Source organism: Harmonia axyridis, chromosome 6 (assembly GCF_914767665.1).
Source record: "Harmonia axyridis chromosome 6, icHarAxyr1.1, whole genome shotgun sequence".
NCBI classification, from domain to species: Eukaryota; Metazoa; Arthropoda; class Insecta; order Coleoptera; family Coccinellidae; genus Harmonia; species Harmonia axyridis.
Genome location: NC_059506.1, coordinates 10004912 through 10024371, shown reverse-complemented (window position 1 = coordinate 10024371; position 19460 = coordinate 10004912). Strand labels below are relative to the sequence as shown.

Sequence of the window (19460 nt, the reverse complement as noted above, 5' to 3'; positions counted from 1 at the left end):
AAACTTTAAGACTGTGCAAAGGCAAAACTTTTTGACGAACCGGAAATTCGGTGTTTGGAACGTGTTACCTCCTGCTGTGGTTGAGTCAGTGTCGGTGAACTCGTTCAAAAAAAATTATGACAGTTGGCATTCAAGTGAAAGGAACCTTTTTGTGTGATTTTTTTTTCTTTTTCTCTCCAGATAATCTGTATCATATTTTGCTCTAAAGCACTTTTATCTTGTTCTCTTCTTTAAAAAAAAATAAAATTTCAAAAGTTCAAACTATGTTCAATAATAATAATAATAATATTTTTCCTTTCTTCTTTTGAGGAATTGTTTTATGATTATTCCTCATTTATCTGATATTTAGATTGCAGTTTCTGTTTTAATGTGTATATTCACCTATTTTCGTTGTTTTCATAGTAAAAAAAAAACATACTAACATACATGATTCTTCTTCTTCCTCTCCATTAATGAGGATTAGTTACAATATTGGTATATATCTATTGATCTTGCGTAGCTCCAAGCAATAAGTCATATTGGTCCAATCGCGAATGTTTTTCATCCACGAGTATTGTCTTCGATCTGGACCTCCCTTACTATCTATTTTACCCTCTATTATTAACTTCAGTATTTCGTATTTTATTTACCTGTCAGTAGTAACCACCCTATCTCTATGTATACTTCTAAGAATTTCTTCATTTGTTACATGTTGTGTCCATTGAATTTTGAGCATTTTTCTGAATGTCCACATTTCAATTTCTCTAAGTCTGTTCATTAACTGTCAAGGTCGACGTTTCTTCGCCATACAGAAGAACTGGGTGCAGATAGGCTTGAACATACATGTATCTTTAATTCAAATCGATCGATGAATTATTTAGTAGTAGTGTATTTTCCTGATATTGCTCTTGGCTATTAAATTCTTGGTCTCAATGGTTCTTGTAATCCAACAACCTATTTATATATGTATAATTCACAACACACTCTAATTCCGATCCATATTCAGAGGGAAATTTTTTCTTTCATATCTCAGGCCTCGGCTGTGTGAACTTCATGAAATTTGGTATAGGGGGTTTTCAGTCATGTCTAATCTGCTACTGATATTTTTTTCTTCCGGAAGCTCTTCGGAGACACTTATTTGAGTGCCTTATTAACTTTGGGACCAAGTTTTCTAGATAACAAATTCGAATTTTCTAAAAATTTTGATATTTTCAAAAACAACATTCCATTGTCAAACTTTTTTGTTTCATTCAATTTTTTCATCAATCGCAAGGATTTCGAGAAAGTGATCAGCGAATGAAAGACTGGTAGCGCATAGATTTCAAAGTAATTATCGAACAATGCAACACTTTATCAACAAAATTATTACTTTTCTTCGTTATCAAATACTTATCATCAAATTATTCAATGAAATAATCATCAAGTCTGGTTTTTTAGGAAAAATGGTAACATTTCCCGTTCAGCAAAGGTTCAATCCGACCTGATTTGTAAGGAGTCCCAGCGAAATTCAATTATTCTGATCCAGAGTCCTTACGTAAGTGTGGACGATGATGATGACCAAACTCAAATTAGTACCGAGATGATGTAGTTGGAATTACTTTGGATTTTATCGTTTGGCAAACTTATTTCATTGAAATTCCAAACATTTTCACGAATCGTTTATTATAAAATTTAACAAAAGTTAATTTAGTAGATGCTCGAAGTGGGAACCGTCTCGTTCAAAGCATATCCGCAAACGTTTCAAAAAGTTTCCTCGTACTTCACTGAAAACGTCTGGTATTTGCCTGATTTCGTCGGCTGCGTCTAATATTCTTTCTCGTAGCTGTTAAAGAGTTACTAATGGTTCGGCATAAGCGAGTTCCTTCATGGTTCCCAAGGAGACAAAGTCCATTGCGTTTAAGTCCGGATATCGTGGGGGCCATCTTATGCCAGGGGAAGTGTTGCCGATCCAACGTCCATGAAAATTTTCGTTCAATCGCTCAGTTACATGTTACATTGCACGCGGTGGATAATTCTATATGTTTTCTGAAATTGACATTACAATTTGATCTTCGCTAGTGATTGTCTCAATATTTTCAAACTTTGTGAAATTAATTGTTATTATTATTATTGGTCAACAGTTCGTGTGAACTGCCGAATAGTGTTATTAGAAAGACAATATAAATTCAATGGAATTCTGAGAGCCAAGAAGACTGTTACTTATTGTTCATTAGATATGGATCCTTTTAGAGCTCTCAAAAGATTTAATAATTCGAAACATGAAAAGACATATTAATTTTTTCTTTGTATTTTTGCTTTATCTGATCCAAAAGAAAAGGGGGCACACAATCTCCCCTTGAACCATTAAAATTCGAAGTTTTCGTTTTGGTGGTGTCAGTTTACTTTCAGGACGTTGCAGTATCAGAAACATTTTCAATAAAAATTTGTAATAATAACATAATATTGATTAACTCATAAATTAAATTCATATATTTCGCCGACAAAGGCAAAAAGCTTCAAATCTTGAAAAAATCACATGAACTGATCCCAGATCGGTGAAAGCTTTGGTTTTCTACATCATTTTTGAAAAATTGATCCGAGAAGGGTAGTAATCACAATTCGTTAACGCAGGGAAACAAGGTTAACTGAATCACAGTTGTGTTCATACTTCAGTTGTTGATAACTAGGAGATGTTTATTAATCTTTCATTCTAAGTGTTTCAATGGTTAGACTGTCACATTCATAACGATCCATGTTACCGAGAATAATAATTAATATAAATGTTTCATCTGAATTGATTAGAACATTCGCAGTTTCTTCAATTTTACGAATATGGTTTGAAATTTTTGTATCTGCTTCGTCGTTATCATCACATGATGATTTGAAGGAGATGTCCATTTATTAATTCAACTCAAACAATAACTATCTTCAAACGATTTGCCGAATCTTTACAGGGTGAGTCTTTGACTTGTACATATATTTTAACCGAAGATTCTTGAGGTCAAAAGAAACACTTTTTTCATTTGCCATTTTTTCCGATTCGGCCCGGTTAAAAAGATATAGCCATTTTAATTTTTCATAATGAGCTAATTCACCCCTGGAAACCGGAACACTGAAGTTTTTGCAAGTATAAGATATACCATTTGAACCTTGGAAATAAGCTACTAAATTGGAAAAACCATCATAAACTCACTTTTAACATTCCATTTCTTGAAAAAAGTAGTATATTTATAATATAATAAATGATTTATCCCAATTTCATTGATAATAAAGTTTAAATATTTTTCTCTTGATTTTCTATTTCATTTTCGATATCATAACGAATTGAGCTCGCTACCATCCATATTGGCTGAGCTCTGATATTCATTATTCATATCCATTCATTTATTATATCGCATTTATATTACTTATATCGTTGTTTATTTCATTTCGTTCAAGAATGCCATTTAACCTAACATTCTAAAATAAATAATATTCATCTGTGAAAGTTCTAACACAGACTAGTAGTCTGTGGTTTTAAGTTTGAACCTCAAATTTCGAGTGTTGCAAATTTAAACAAAGTAGTTCGAATAATCTATGTTCTAACCTAAAATATTCATTTTCATTTCCTGTTCACACTGTTATTGTGATATTATGTTCGTATAAAATGAAAATCATCGAAGATTTGAAGAAACCTAACAGAATATTGAAGTTCCATACATACTTTCAAGAAATTTAATGACAATTTCCAAAATAATTGTGTGGATACAAAATAAATAAGTGTGCATTCTGATAGCAAGCAATTCCTTTATGAAATGAAGCATTTAATTTTTTCCAACTATCTCATAAAAATATTGATCTGCATCAATATTTTTGAAGCCATCAGTGTGAAAATATGGAAATGAAGTTTTATGGCTCTGTAATCAATGGAAAATTTTAAACTCCAATTGTAATCAAATATGTACTATAATATGTACCTACATTATAGCCAACCCTACTACATGATCCATCTTGATTTTGCCATTGAAAATAAATGAGAAGTATTCAATAATATCCACAGTTGAATATCCTGTTTCTTTCAACTCACCTATTTGTTTTCACATTAAAACAATTATGGCCCTCTTGGAAGTATGTCAATCATATGCTCTAGGATGAATTTATGGAATAGCAAAAGAATAAAAGTATTCAATCTCAATCAATTGAAAATTTGTCTAGTATGTACCTAGAGGTATGTTTCGATGTGAGTTTGAATGGCCCGAAGAAGAATATAGTGTTGTTCGATAGCAGCAGTCTTTAGTGGGATATTGATGGTTTTCATTATAATGGGACTATTTTGTGAAAACTTTCTTAAACATGGGCTTTATGGGTAATCTGGACTCTTCAAAAAGAATGTTGATTTTAATGAACTATCTTCTTATTATCAGAGCTGTGTCAAAGTTCAGTAATTTGTAATCAAATAGAAGAGTTGAGGTGAGCTTATTCAAATAACTTCATTTTCAAACTAAGTTGGCTAGTACTTCAATTCTAAAACCTGGGACATGACATCATAGTAAATATTCATTTCTGTCGATTTTTTCCACAACAGAACACAGTTGCATTTAGCCAAAGTACCCAATTTTTTGAATTTCACAGATAATTTTTTTTTTTAAGATCAGGTTACTCGAAAACGGCGCTTCGTACAAGAAAATATGAAGAATACTTTTATTTTTCAAACTAGCCAAATATTCTTCAATGAACGTTCAAATTACTTTTGAGAGTTGGGTTCTTTGAATTCCTGGTATTTTTATGGGATGTAATGTTCATAATGAAGAAACTGAAAGATGTGTAGGGAATCTTGTGTTCGGAAAAGATGTATCACATCAAGGAATAGCTATATTCCAAAAATCATTTTCTTCGATAGAATCATTTACGAGATATAGCCGAAAATCAAATTTTTTAATCGATTTTCAACAGCCTGTATCTTTGTAACCGGGCCGAATCGGAAAAAATTATAAAGGAAAAAGTGTTTCTTTTGACTTCAGGAATCTTCGGTTAAAAGATATGTACAAGTCAAAGACTCACCCTGTATATCTTTTATGTAGGAAGCGATTTTTATAGTTGAAATAACTCATTACTTTTTCAGGGGCATGACAATACGTAAACTAATAGATGGTACCTGTGAAGACTTGGCGGATTTGCTTTCAACACCGATAGAAGAGTTGAACTCGAAGAAGAAAGATGCTGAAGTAAGCAAAAGCAATTATAATAATAATAACTTATACCGGAAGGCAGGTTTTCATAGTATGATTAGTTCAGTGAAGAAATTCCAGGAAAGTGACACACAATCCGGAGAATTGATGAAATCGGAGGGATGGGGACAAGAGAGGAAACACCATACGCATACAGGATGGAATTTTCTGATTTTTTCAATGTAACAAACAGAATTCGACAGTACAAAGAATTTTTGCTTTAGCAAGTATAAACTGAAATCGGAATATAGGGCTATTTCAAGGAAGTAGGCGGTCGCCTAGGGCGCCAAAATTAACCGGCGGTATTTCAAGTTTGATCAACAAAAATTTCATGTAGCGAATGCGAATATAATTCAGTCTGAAACAACAGGAAGGAATTCAGACAAATTCAATTTGAAAACCATCGAAGGTGCATTATACATACATTCATAAATATTTCAGATGACGCGTAATCCTTCTCTTAATTTATTGATGCTTAAAGTCATGCACTCATCAGGCTTATCGACATCTTCTTTGATAAACCGAATTTTATTCCGTTTTTGGCACGGCTCCTGGATGTTCCAGGAATAATTTTAATTTTCAATTCTCCAATCAGAATGTTGATTCCTTCTCTCTAGGTCGGCAGTTCGTCTAGCGACGGCTCTGTCGGCAATAGCTTACTAATATCATCTTGAATCAGATTAAGAGGGAGAAGACAACGATTAATCACCCATACCCTACTAGATATGCGAGCAATCAAGCGATTATATTGCCACACTTTAAGAAAACACATGTTCTACACAGTTCACTTTATCATGGTCCTGAGCTCTACAGCCATCTACCCATATATTTGTAAAGCAACATCAATACGAGGAGCAGGAAGTATAGAAGTGAGCTCAAAAGATACGTAATGGAGGGTGTCCCATAAGTGGCACGTCACAGTGACACCGGAGGTAGGTCAGCTAAAGAGGGACCTAACCAGCCTAACATGACCCCAGTAAAAGTTGCATGGTTTTCGAGTTATTACCAAATTACGTTTTTTAGTGAATTTTCACCTTTTTTAACATTGACAGGGTCAGAATTTTGCTGGAAAGCTCTCGAAGCTTATTTTTTTTGTTTTAATGGAATCTTAAATAGTTATTTAAGATGACATGAGTATGATTCTGTCAAAAAGTTATGTGGATTTCCGTAAATTAATGGATAAATCTTGATTTCAATTGCTAGCAAAACGAGAACTTCGACTTTAGACACCTGCTCTGAAAAAAAAATCTTTGAAACAAAACGAGCAAGTAACATAAAAAAATTGGGCATTTTAGACAGATTTAGAAATGGTACAATACACGAATCTTATGCCCATAAAACTAGGTATTTTCATCATTTTACCGATGCCCTATGTAACTAATTTAAAACTATGCACCTAGCTAGCCGTCCTTAGAGAGAGACTTGTTCTGTCTCTGTTTATCTACTTGGTAAAGAAAGGGATGGATAGAGTGCTTTGTTCGATCATGTAGCACGAGCAGCGATGGCCCTGCAAACCAAATCAGTTCGTTACCTTGCGTTTCGTGCGATCCCCGTGTTCTCCGTGTCTGTGTTTTCGTGTGTTCCTTAACTAAAATCGACTTGGCATTTCTCTGGACTCTGATTTACTCTTTATTTGTAGAATAAAGTGACAACTCGGCACTCTATCGGACACTGATTTGTGTATGCAACCATGGCGAATCACAAGTTTACTCATAGTGAGTACGCTGACATGCATTTAATCTACGGCGAAACCAGGCGTGTTTCAAATCGAGGCAATGTGAGTTACAATGCAAGATTGGCTGCAAGGTTGTACTTGGAACGATATCCGAATTGTAATCCTACCAACTACGAAGTCATTTTGAGAACTGCAAATGCTTATCGCGAGGGCAGACTACCAGGGACGAATAGCCGATCTGGAAGACCTCGAACGATTGACGACAACGTCGTTTTAGAAGAAGTGCGAGCGGAGCCAGGAACTTCAGTGCGAAATATTGAACGCCGTACTGGAGTCCCCAAATCCTCGGCACAACGAATTTTGAACAGGAACAAATGCCATCCCTTCCACATTCAACGCGTACAAACTCTACAGCCGACTGATTATGCACCGCGTGTTGAATTTTGTCGAAAAATGATACAAAAGTGGAGAGAAAATCCCAACTTTTTTAATGAAGTGTTGTGGAGCGATGAATCGGCCTGCAGAAGGGACGGATACACCAACTTACATAATATCCATAGCTGGCAACTAGAAAACCCACACGAAACAAGAGAAGACCGGTCCCAATACCAATTCAAAATCAATTTGTGGACGGGAATTTTTAACGGCCAAATAATAGGACCGGTCGAGTTGCCAGCTATTTCAAACGGGGAAAACTACCTGGAAATGCTTCAAAATGGCCTGCCAAGATTATTGGAAGACGCGCCGTTGGCACTCAGGCAGAGGATGTGGTTCCAGCAAGATGGCTGCCCGGCACACTACGCTCGGCGGGTTCGCGAGCACCTCAGCAACACATTCCCTGACAGGTGGATTGGGCGATTAGGACCCATACTGTGGCCACCGCGATCCCCGGATTTGAATCCACTGGATTTTTTGTATTGGGGATGTTTAAAGGACAAAGTGTATGCAAAACCAATAAGAAGCGAGGAAGAATTGCGTGAACGCGTATTCGACGCAGCCCGGACCATATCGGAAATTAGTTTAAGAAAATTGAATCATAATTTTATAAAACGGTGTCATTTATGCATTAGAGTCCGAGGGAAACAGTTTGAACATTTACTGTAAGTTAGATTTAAGAATTTTAAATTAATTTACCTTTTTTTTCAATAATATTCTTTTTTCGCTTCCCCTAATCCATCTTTTTCCCTATTGTGACTTTAACGAATGATAACAAAGCCCGGTATCAAATGTAATGTCATAGCAAGCGGCAAAATTACCTGATAGCGGGGTTCCTAGTTTCAACTTAGTTAAGTAGGGCATCGGTAAAATGATGAAAATACCTAGTTTTATGGGCATAAGATTCGTGTATTGTACCATTTCTAAATCTGTCTAAAATGCCCAATTTTTTGATGTTACTTGCTCGTTTTGTTTCAAGGATTTTTTTTTCACAGCAGGTGTCCAAAGTCGAAGTTCTCGTTTTGCTAGCAATTTAAATCAAGATTTATCCATTAATTTACGGAAATCCACATAACTTTTTGACAGAATTATACTCATGTCATCTTAAATAACTATTTAAGATTCCATTACAACAAAAAAAAATAAGCTTCGAGAGCTTTCCAGCAGAATTCTGACCCTGACAATGTTAAAAAAGGTGAAAATTCACTAAAAAACGTAATTTGGTAATAACTCGAAAACCATGCAACTTTTACTGGGGTCATGTTAGGCTGGTTAGGTCCCTCTTTAGCTGACCTACCTCCGGTGTCACTATGACGTGCCACTTATGGGACACCCTGTATATTCATAACGATACAGTAAAATTGTGGAACTGAAAATATATTACAATCTGAAAAGATTCTCTAACATCTTGGAGACGTAAAAATTGCATGTACTTCCTCTCGATCTCCCTCTATCTATGTTTGTTACTCTATGGTGTTTTTAAACTCAAGGCTCACCCCAAAAAGTTATATAGGCATATGGGATGAATGTATGGATTATGGAAACACACTATAAATATATAATATATAGATAAAAAAAATATTTCTTAGAAGTATGGAGTACATTTCAATCAAAATCGTATATTGTTCAATGAAAGTCCCTCGATGAAAATTTGATCGACATAGAAAGTTTCAAAAATCGACATTAAACATTAACGCTAATTGAATTGGTAGATATAAATAAATAAATGGTATACTCCATTATATACTTAATTTATGTACTAAGAATTTCGGCAAATTTAACTACTGTTCATTCAAAGCGATCCTGCAAAAATAAAGAATCCTCTGCGTAGAACCAAATGCAGAAAGAAAAAATTTGGGTCGGTAAAATCCAATTGAACCTTTTTTCACACTACTGGCGTAATAAATATGAATTCAAGTTAATTCGAAATTCTAATTATTATTCCTTATGTTCTGACAGTACTGGTTTATGATGATGGGGGACAATGCTGATCAGAAAATGTTTTGTTTTCAAGATCTTGATAGAAATCAGAAGGATGCTTTGAAAAAGCTAGGTGTCAACCAGATTATTCAAGAATATATGCTCAACAACGAAAAATTTGTTGACGACTCTGAATACATGAACGATGTTTCCAGTGGTGATTATCTGAAAGGTAAATTATTTCAAATAAAATTCTTACTAATTTCAAGAGCCCGAAAATGAACTTTTTTGAGTTTTTCTTGCAATTTGTTTCAATGTTCTGTCACGAAATTTTGGTGCAAACATCAGAATCAGCATCCCAAAAACAAATGAAATGGAAGAAAACAAAACTATCTCAATAAGTGTGTTTTTGCAGAGACAGAAAACTACGCCAATTTTCAACAATCGTTTGAACTAGAATAACGGTTCATCGGATAAAAACTTAATGAAAACAATTTGTAAGATTTTTATATGCTTTATATAAGAGCCGTGCCAAAGCATTGTGCTATGGCTTACGAAAGCACTTGAAGCCTTTTTGTGGTCCCGAGCACTTTTTAAAACCAGTGATTAGTGCTTAGTAATCGAAGCACTTTCGCAAAAGGCTTAGTTCTTAGTAATCTCAAAGGTGCTCCCGAGCCCTGCAGTGCTCTCGAGCACTTTGGCGGATTACTAAGTACTTCAGAATTTTTGTCATAACACGAATATGCGCTACGCTTTGATCGTCTTGAAATTTCAAGACGATCAAAAACTAATCAGATGATATATATATATATATATATTTTATATATATATATATATATATATATAAAGTATAAGGATAAGGACAGTCCCTCTCAGAGAAATACTAACCGTAGACACGTGTTTCGGGCTTTCGGCCCTCATCAGTACGGTGACCCTCGTTATCCTTCCCACATATATATATATATATATATATATATATATATATATATATATATATATATAGAGAGAGACCTGGAAGAGGCAATATATTAAGTTCTTTGAATAGCGGTCTCCAACTATCGAGTGCCTTCCTCCCTGAAATGGTCCTAATTGCTCTTTTTGCATCTTGAAAACCTGTTCCACATTGATCGAATTCCCCCAGAAAATTAGGCCATATAAATCCCTTGATTGAAAAAGTCCGTAGTATGCGGACTTAACAACACTAGATGGTGCTATTAGTGTGAGTCTACGTAGTAGGTTTGTGAGTGGAGATAATATTGATGTTAAATCTCTGATATGTGTTTTCCAATTCAAGATAGTATCGATATATCCCTAGAAATTTCACACATTTTGCTTCCTGACGTTCTTGTAGGGAAATGGTCATTATGTTTGTTTTTCCCACGTTAAGGGACATATTGTTAGAGGCAAACCAGTCGGATAAGCTCTGAAGGGCGGTTTCGGATTCTTGATTAGGTTGGGAAATATTTACTCCTTTTATGAGCTGAGTAGTGTCATCAGCAAACTGAATTGTTCTCTTATGGGGAAATAACCTTGGGAGTTCATTCACATATACGATGAACATTGGTGGGCCAAGATTTTTTATTTTTAGAGGTAAAGAGACTCTTCCCTCATAATGAACAATATGTGTACGATTGGAAAGGAAACAGGAAATAAAACTAAGCGTATTTCCCCTTATTCCATAGCAAGCTAGCTTTTCCAAAAGAATCTGGTGAGATACACAGTCGAACGCTCTGGATAGATTACAAAATATCGCACAAGCAGACTCGCCACCCTCCAGGCATTCGACAGCATAGGATATCAACTCATTAATTGCATCAATAGTGGACAATTTCTTTCAAAACCCGAACTGATATAGTGACAGTAGGTCACATTTTTCTAAAAAAGAAATCAATCTATTGCTTAGACAAATTTCAATAGGCTTTGAAGAAACTGGGGTGATGGATACAGGTCAGTAGTTATTCTTATCATTCTCATCTCCCCCCTTGGAAATTGGACATACTTTACTGACTTTTAATCTGTCGGGGAATGAACCAGAAGAGAAACACTTATTAATAATTATAGTGAGCGGAATTGTCAAACCTTTCTCTAGTTTTTTTATCATTTTGTTGCTCAAACCGAAAATATCAAGCGCCGTAGCATTACTTAAAATCTTTATAATGTTGCTGACTTCGTATATTTCAGCCGGCTTAAGGAATATTGTATAATTATTATGAATGAATTTGGATGGATTATAAGACTTTGAGTTAGAATTCCTGAGTTTAGTTTTTATCTCCTTTGGAATATTCACGAAAAAATTGTTGAACTCGTCCGCATTAATACGTGCACTTTTATTCTTCTTTTTTTTTAGATTAGTTATTTATGATTCCCCACATTGTTTTTGATTTATTGATACTATTTTTGATCTTATCAAAATAGAAAAGTTTTTTTGTTTTTAATATATAATATCTGTTATATTTTCTATATTCAGTGATGTAATTTGTTACATCTATTTTTTCGTTGCTCTGATTAAAAGAAACCAACAAATTCAAATAATCTCTACATTTTTTTCAATTCATGATTAAACCATTTCTTGTCTTCATTTTTAACATGAACTGTCTTACTTTTTCTCGGGAAACATCTATTGAAAATCAACATGAACTCATAAAAAAAATTATCGAAAACCTCTTCAACATCTGAGGACGAATCCAACATATAATGCCCGTCAACCTCCTTCAAGAGTGTAATACATAATTCGATGTTTTCTTCACATATGGGTCTAAAATATTGAACAAATGTTTGATTATGTTTCTTCGTATCTTGCCATTTATTTTCGCATGTTACCGATACAGCCATATGATCTGACATATAAGTGCCCCAGAATGAAAACCTACAAGGATCCATACTGTTTGTGATACAATTATCCAAGCAACTGCTCTTAGTTTTTTCTGATATCCTAGTTGCCTCATTTATTAATAAACTAAAACCATAAGATGTTATCAACTTGGATCGTTAATTAGTAAATCGATATTGAAATGCCGAAAATAAAAACCGGTGCATTTTTTGTACAGTCCATTCAGGAATTGTTGACATCGAAGTAGGCCATGAACGTTTAGTCGCGGCTTTATTTCTGGTTACAAAAATATCACTAAAAATTGCTATGGTTCATCATAGAAATAACCAGTTTAAATTATTTTCATCATTTCATCATTTTCGTATCCGAAAGATCCTGAATTTTCGAAATTACGATTATTACGAAGGGACGCATACAGTCATGATTTCATAAATTGAAATTCAGATTATATAACGTAAACATATAGTGAAATGCTATCTCATTTCAAGGAAATCCAATGAAGAGATATCTATTCATTTAAGAGTCGCCCATGAAAGATCCCATTGAAGTTCATTAAAATATGCATACACTTTTCACCAAAGGCTCTTCAAAAATTGTTGCATTACTGGTGGACGCTGGATACCAACCTGCTTGCAAATTTTTATCAAATAACTCTTATGGATCATTTTAACTGTGGTGTCTAAACTGGTGAAGAAAACACAAAAAACTGGTTGATAAATTTAAATAGTGTAGCTTAGTGAATAGAAGAGCCATATCATAATAAGACAGAAATAAAATTCAAAGAATCCATTTAGTATATGAAAAATTTTGACATCACAGTTGTACTGTATCTTTCAAAATTGGAACCAATTTATCAGCCGATGTGTAAATAACTTTGTGAAGTCACTATTTATTGAAACTGTTCATGATATGAATGATTGATCAAACTTGTATGAAAAATATAGGTACTATTTGTACTCGAGTTTTCTGTTTTTTATTGAAATGCTTTTATTCCAGTTTCTATTAAATCACATAGATTATTTTGCCCATAACAGCTTTAACTAACACACCAAAAGCATTTTTGCATTAAATTATTTTTAATTTGTGAATTTTCAAATTTTATTGCATTCTATTATTATCTTCAAGTGGGTAAGAGGTGAAGAAATTCTTGAAGTTACTCTTCTGAATATATTTTTCGATTAAATACTCAGTAAAAATTCTATAAAGCAATTGGAATTTATTAGATTTTTGGATTACTCATTGAAGAACAAAAAACAGATATAACTATACTCAATTTCAATATAGAATATAAATAAACTATAGATGCAATGCCAAGAGTTTGTTTAGCAATCCAATTATAAAATAATTGTCTCTTCATAGATTTATATAATCCTCATGATCACCACTGTCAAAACAAAACATCCAGGTAAAAATCCAAATATCCAGCATTCAAAATAGTGCTTCTTCTACTTTTTTCCTTGAATATACTTGAAAAACATTTTGTTTTCTCTCTAGAGTCAACTGTTGAATAATGCTGGCATTTTTCACATTTTGTTGCAAATATTCTCTGTATTCACCATAAAATCGTACTCAACTTATTATATTTTTCTGTTTATCAATGAGAATTTTCCTTTTATTAACTGTTCATACCTTTACCGCTAGGGGGCGTAATAGCTACCGTCGAGTAGAAAAATGAATTTTACTCGAAAATGTTTCATATGAAGTTGAAGAAAAAATATCACCACTGTAATCCTTGGAAAATTCTCTATCTTTTTGAATTGTCATTTTCGATTTTACGACAGCAAATAAGGGTAGGTGAAAGCGAGAAACCTGACTGATTGAATTGGCTCAACATTTTTGATCAAGTTAGATCTCGTCTGAGAGATAATATCTTGTTGATTGAGGACATAATATACTCATAATAAATTTGTTTTTGCTGCTTTCGATAGGGGGCGCTAAGTCAGAAGTTCATTGTTTTGTTCATTTTACTCCGAAATTTCAAATGTAATGATAAGATTTTCTCAACAGAAACAGAATTTCCATCAAATTTGCATGAAAACACCTGAAGGTCGCAAAGCGATAATTTCATGCGTTCTGAAGTTATGGCCGAAAGAAGTTATTCCTCAACTAATGCACTGCGAAAAACCAAATTGTGTCTTAAGTTCTAACAGAAACAGAAATCACATCAAATTTGTATGAAAAAACCAAAAGGTCGCAAAGCGATAGATTCAGGCGTTCTAGAGTTATGGACGAAAAAAGATATTCTTCAACTGATGCACTGAAAAACTAAATTTGTCTTCTTTCAGCCATAACTCCAGAATGCCTGAAGATATCGCTTTGCGACCTTTTGGTTTTTTCATACAAATTAAATGGGATTTTGGTTTCTGTTAGAACTTAAGACACAATTTGGTTTTTCGCAGTATATATATATATATATATTCTTTTGAGAAAGAGCAATACAAAATATTAATTTCAAACAATCAAGCATATGTGTCGATGAATCTCAGTATTAGCAGAGGAAATGTAACGGGGCATCATACATTTCAACGTATGTATCATACGTTGAAGAGAATAGATAAAAACCTCAGCAAAAACTCTGTCTCCCCGTATCGGTGTAGTGACTGGTTTGTTTTCGCAGTGCATCAGTTGAATAATATCTTCTTTCGGCCATAACTTCAGAACGCCAGAAATTATCGCTTTGTGACCATTATGTTTTGTCATGCAAATTTTATGGAACTTCTGTTTCTGTTAAGAAAATGCTATCATTACATTTGAAATTTCGGAGTAAAATGAACAAAACAATGAACTTCTGACTTAGCGCCCCCTATCGAAAACAGCAAAAACAAATTCATCATGACTATATTTTGTCCTCAATCAACAAGATATCATCTTTCAGACGAGATCTAATTTGCTCAAAAATGTTGGGCCAAACTGAAGTTACAGGCGTTTCAATCAGTCAGGTTTCTCGCTTTCACCTACCCTTATTTGATGTCGTAAAATCGAAAGTGACAATTCAAAAAGATAGAGAATTTTCCAAGGATTACTGTGATGATATTTTTTCTTCAACTTCATATAAAACATTTTCGAGTGAAATTCATTTTTCTACTCGACGGTAGCGAATACTCCTCCTAGCGGTAGAGGTATGAACTTCAAAATAATTTCCAGTGTGTTCTCTTGTACTCTTTAGTGGTAAAAATTTTTACCGCAAGTCTCTACGAAGAGTGGATACTGAGATATAGCCGCTTACCTCGCTTATGTGCCCACCCTGTACATACCAAAAATTATGATGTTTCGATCCTGGATTTCAATTCCCGTGATCTCAAAATGCTTCTCAACAGAAATGTTCTCCAAATCAGGAATTTTCTTGAAACTGTAGGTATTTCCAAGATAATATAATAACGCCACCTCCAGACGATGTTTTGCGACAAAAATAATTAGCTATCTCGTAATTCGGTAAATTATATTGGGATATGTTTTGTTCAGATATCCAATTGCCACAAATGATTATAAAATCGAATTTTTTATCCATGATTAGTAGTTCTAACTCATCGTGGTTTCTTACCAAGCTGCGTATATTGAGAAAAAGCATCTCCAAATCAGAAGTTTCTTCTCTGTGATAATTAGTATCTTCTCTTGGAACTTTTAAAATGTTTGTGATGTCTGTTGGCTGAGGTAGTTTTTCTGAATATTGAAGTTATATTGTTTAATTCCAACATTTTTTGGCTAGAAATAAGGGCAATAAGAATAATATTTTTTGTCAAATGGAGCAGTAACAAGGAAACATTTATTTTTGCTAGGTTCAGTTGGGAGTTCCTTTACTTCTATGTTTATTGACTCATAGACTGATTTTATCAATAAATGAATCAATTATATTCTAAGTTACTGATCTTTGGACACGGTATACAGGGTCTTTCACGAGGAACCTCACCCATATTTATACGGGAAACTACTGAACGTATTTTCATGAAATTCAGCACTTATAAGTATTTCACGATGCTGATGAAATCTAAAATATTTTCAAGGCATGCGCACCTCCGGTTTTTCCGGAAATGACGTCAACTTCCGTTTTTCAAATTAGAACACCATTTTTTTATTGCAGAAATAGATTCCTTAGAAAATTTCAAGTTATTTTGATGTAACATTTTTCAGTTTTGGTTGGAAAATTCTCTCTGATCGGGAAAATTCGAAAACAAAATCGAAAATAGAGCTCCGCTGAAACAAGAATAACTTCGAGGTTTTTGGATGGAAAATTTTCATTTTTGGGATTTTTCAAGATGTAAGATTGATGTATCCACTTTAAAAATCGAAATCGCGATTCATGATACAGGGGGTGAAAATATCGCTTTCAAAGTTAGGGATGACAAAATCTTGAAAAATCAATTTTTTCAAATTAGAACCCCATTTTTTTATGGCAGATATTGAATCTACGTTAAAAAATAATGTGAGTGTATGCATCACACCCTTGCCCTAAAGTGAATATTTTCTGAGTTATTCACAAAAAACTGTTTTTCGTCTTGAATTTTCAGCTATTTCTTTTCCCTTCACGCCAAAAAGATGAAATTTTCAGGAACTGTTACTTAAACCATGTTTTAGATTTTACTACCCTAATATGCAAGAGAAAAAAGTTACAGGTTGTTCCTAAATAGATGGCGAATTTTGATTTGAATTTGTATCGGAAACCTCTTTATTTCCTCTTTTTATTGAAGCGTTATTGTACTTGCCCCTCGTATTCTTTCTTTTTAGTTTTATTTATATCGATTAAGGCTTTTTGAACATCTTATTATTATCCCCGACTTTTGCCTATACGCGTAGGATTTCTCCTCGCCGTCGGCTTCTCACTCCTCGCTAAGAGGAACATTCACTCAGTCCCAGATATTTAAAATATCAGAAGGGTAGAGCTCGGTCGTGTCCGGTCCTTGTGGTCCCCCTGGTTCTCGTCGAACTTCTGGTCCTCTTACACGCGATCCTTGGACCTGTCCTTCGCTTCCTAGGAATTTTCTCACCGTCCTTGCAGTACCTAAAAGAACAGCTTTTTGCATTATATTACATATATACTCACTAAGTCCTAGTTGCTTGATATTTCTCTTGAGATTTTTGGGTACTATTTCTGTTGTTGAAATGATAATTGGAATAGTTCTCGTTGATATCATTCCCCACTGGCGCTTTATCGGAAATTCGAGGTCCCTATATTATGAAATTTTTTCGACCTCTTTTTGACGCATGTTGTTGTTATTAGGTATTGCTACATCGATGAGTATTGCTGCTGTTTGATGTTTATCAACTAGCAATATATCTGGCCTGTTTTAAGGGACTGTTTTATCAGTCAAAACTGTACGATCCCAGTACAGTTTATAGCGTTCGTTTTCCAGGATGGTTTCCGGTCGATACTTGTAGTATGGCACTTTTTCAGAATGAATTAGTGTTAATTTAGTTGCCATTTCTTGGTGTAGTATCTTTCCTACTACATCGTGTCTCTCTTTATATTCATTTCCTGCAAACATTTGACATCCTCCCATGATATGTTGGATTGTCTCATTCGTTGGAAACCCATAACGGCATCGATCGTCAGTAATAGTTCGATCCTTTATGATATGCTTGCAGTAATTTTTTGTTGAGATCACTTGATCTTGGATGGCTAAAAAAAATCCTTCCGTTTCTGGATACATCGCACCTGATGTGAGCCAATAGTTCGACGCTTCAATTTCGACATGATCCTGGTTCCCCTCGTTGAAATGTCGTCCATGTAGGGGCTTTTCTCTCCATCTTTGCAGTTTTTCTTGGATTGTCTGGTGGTTGTATGACAATTGCTCCTTGTGCAGTTGTAAAGGTGTTGATTCGTCTGCTTCACACAGTACTTTGTAGATCTCTGACATGCCTGATTTGTCTTTGAAGTATGTTCGTAGGCATTCAATTTGCCCATGGGCAAGTTCCATTATGTCTAGCAGACCTCTGCCTCCTTTATTCCTCGGCGGTGTCGTCCTCTCAATGCTACTTTTCGGATGGTGCTTGTTTGCTTTCGTCATCAAGGTTCTCATTTTGCGTTGCAGGTTTTCCATATCTCTTTTGCTCCATGGAATGATACCGAAAGAGTATGTGAGAATTGAACATGCATATGTGTTGATGCCTCTCGTCATGTTCTTGCTGTTGAGGTTTGTTTTTAAAATTTTGTTGAATTTCCTAATGAACTCAGTAGTTAAGTCTTCCTTCATTCTTTGATGGTTTATTCGTCGGTTTTGTTTCATTCCTAGGTATTTATAGAGATCGTCCGATTTCATTGCTTCTATCTCCTGTCCATTGGAGAGAGCTATCGGTTCATCTTGGATTTTTCCACGCACTACGCTAATAGTACAACACTTGTCCAATCCGAATTTCATCCCCACGTCTTTCGAAAAATTTTCCACCAGTTTCACCATAATTTGCAAGTGGTTTTTGTTGCCTGTTATAAGTTTTAGGTCATCCATGTATAGCAAATGATTGAGTGCAATATTATTTCTGTTTCCTTTCACATTGAAACCTATTTCAGTAGCATTCAGTTGTCTAGAAAGGGGGTTCAGCGCCAAACAGAACCATAAGGGACTCAACGAATCTCCTTGGAAAATTCCCCTTTTTATTGGAATATCTTTATTAGTTATGTTCGCTGTAGAGAGTTCGATATTCGTTCTCCAGTTGCATATTGCATACTTCAGAAAGTTTATTGTAATTGGATCGATCTTGTATATTTCCAAAATTTTTGTCAGCCACCCATGTGGAATAGAGTCGAAGGCCTTCTTATAGTCAAAATATGTCATAAAAAGATTTCTGTGTTTTTTGAAGGCTTGGTTGCATATGATGGAATCTATTATCAGCAGTTCCTTCGATCCTAGTGCATTCTTGGAACATCCTTTCTGCTGTGCTGTCATTATATTATTTGTCTCGCAATGTTTGTAGATACGAGATGCTATACATGATGTGATGATTTTATATATTGTTGGTAGACATGTAATTGGTCTGTATTTTGATGGATCCGCTGTGTGTTGCATATCCTTCGGTAAGAGGTAAGTGGTCCCTGTTGTTAAAAATTTGGGCATTTCCGTTGGATTACTTATAACATCATTTATGGTTTTAACTAGCCTGCCTTGTATACACCAAAATTTTTTCAACCAAAAGTTGTGGATTCCATCTGGGCCGGGTGATTTCCAATTGTGTGTGTTTTTAAATATTTCATGGAATTATTTTATAGAAACTGCGTTATGCGGCATTTGTTCCATTGTCTCACAGGATTTCTCTTCATTTCTTATCCAATCAGCCTGGGAGTTGTAGGGGGTTGGTGTAGCCAGTTGATCTGTCCAAAAATTCTCAATATCCTCGACGGTTGGATAACTTCCTGGTGTTGCTGACATATTATTGTTTAGCATTCTATAGAATTTTCTTTCGGAATTTTCAAAAATCATATTATCCTGTTTTCTTCTATAGCTCT

At 34.5% G+C, this 19460-nt stretch overlaps 1 protein-coding gene across 1 annotated transcript in view; it reads left to right on the top strand.

The window, feature by feature from the left end:
* Positions 1 to 19460, top strand: part of LOC123681922 (leucine-rich repeat and guanylate kinase domain-containing protein-like) — a 214417-nt gene that overhangs the window by 154628 nt on the left and 40329 nt on the right. The window contains exons 10-11 of the mRNA XM_045620287.1: positions 5060 to 5162; positions 9235 to 9427. Of these exons, the coding sequence (XP_045476243.1) occupies positions 5060 to 5162; positions 9235 to 9427 (296 nt within the window). The remainder of the gene's footprint in view (positions 1 to 5059; positions 5163 to 9234; positions 9428 to 19460) is intronic.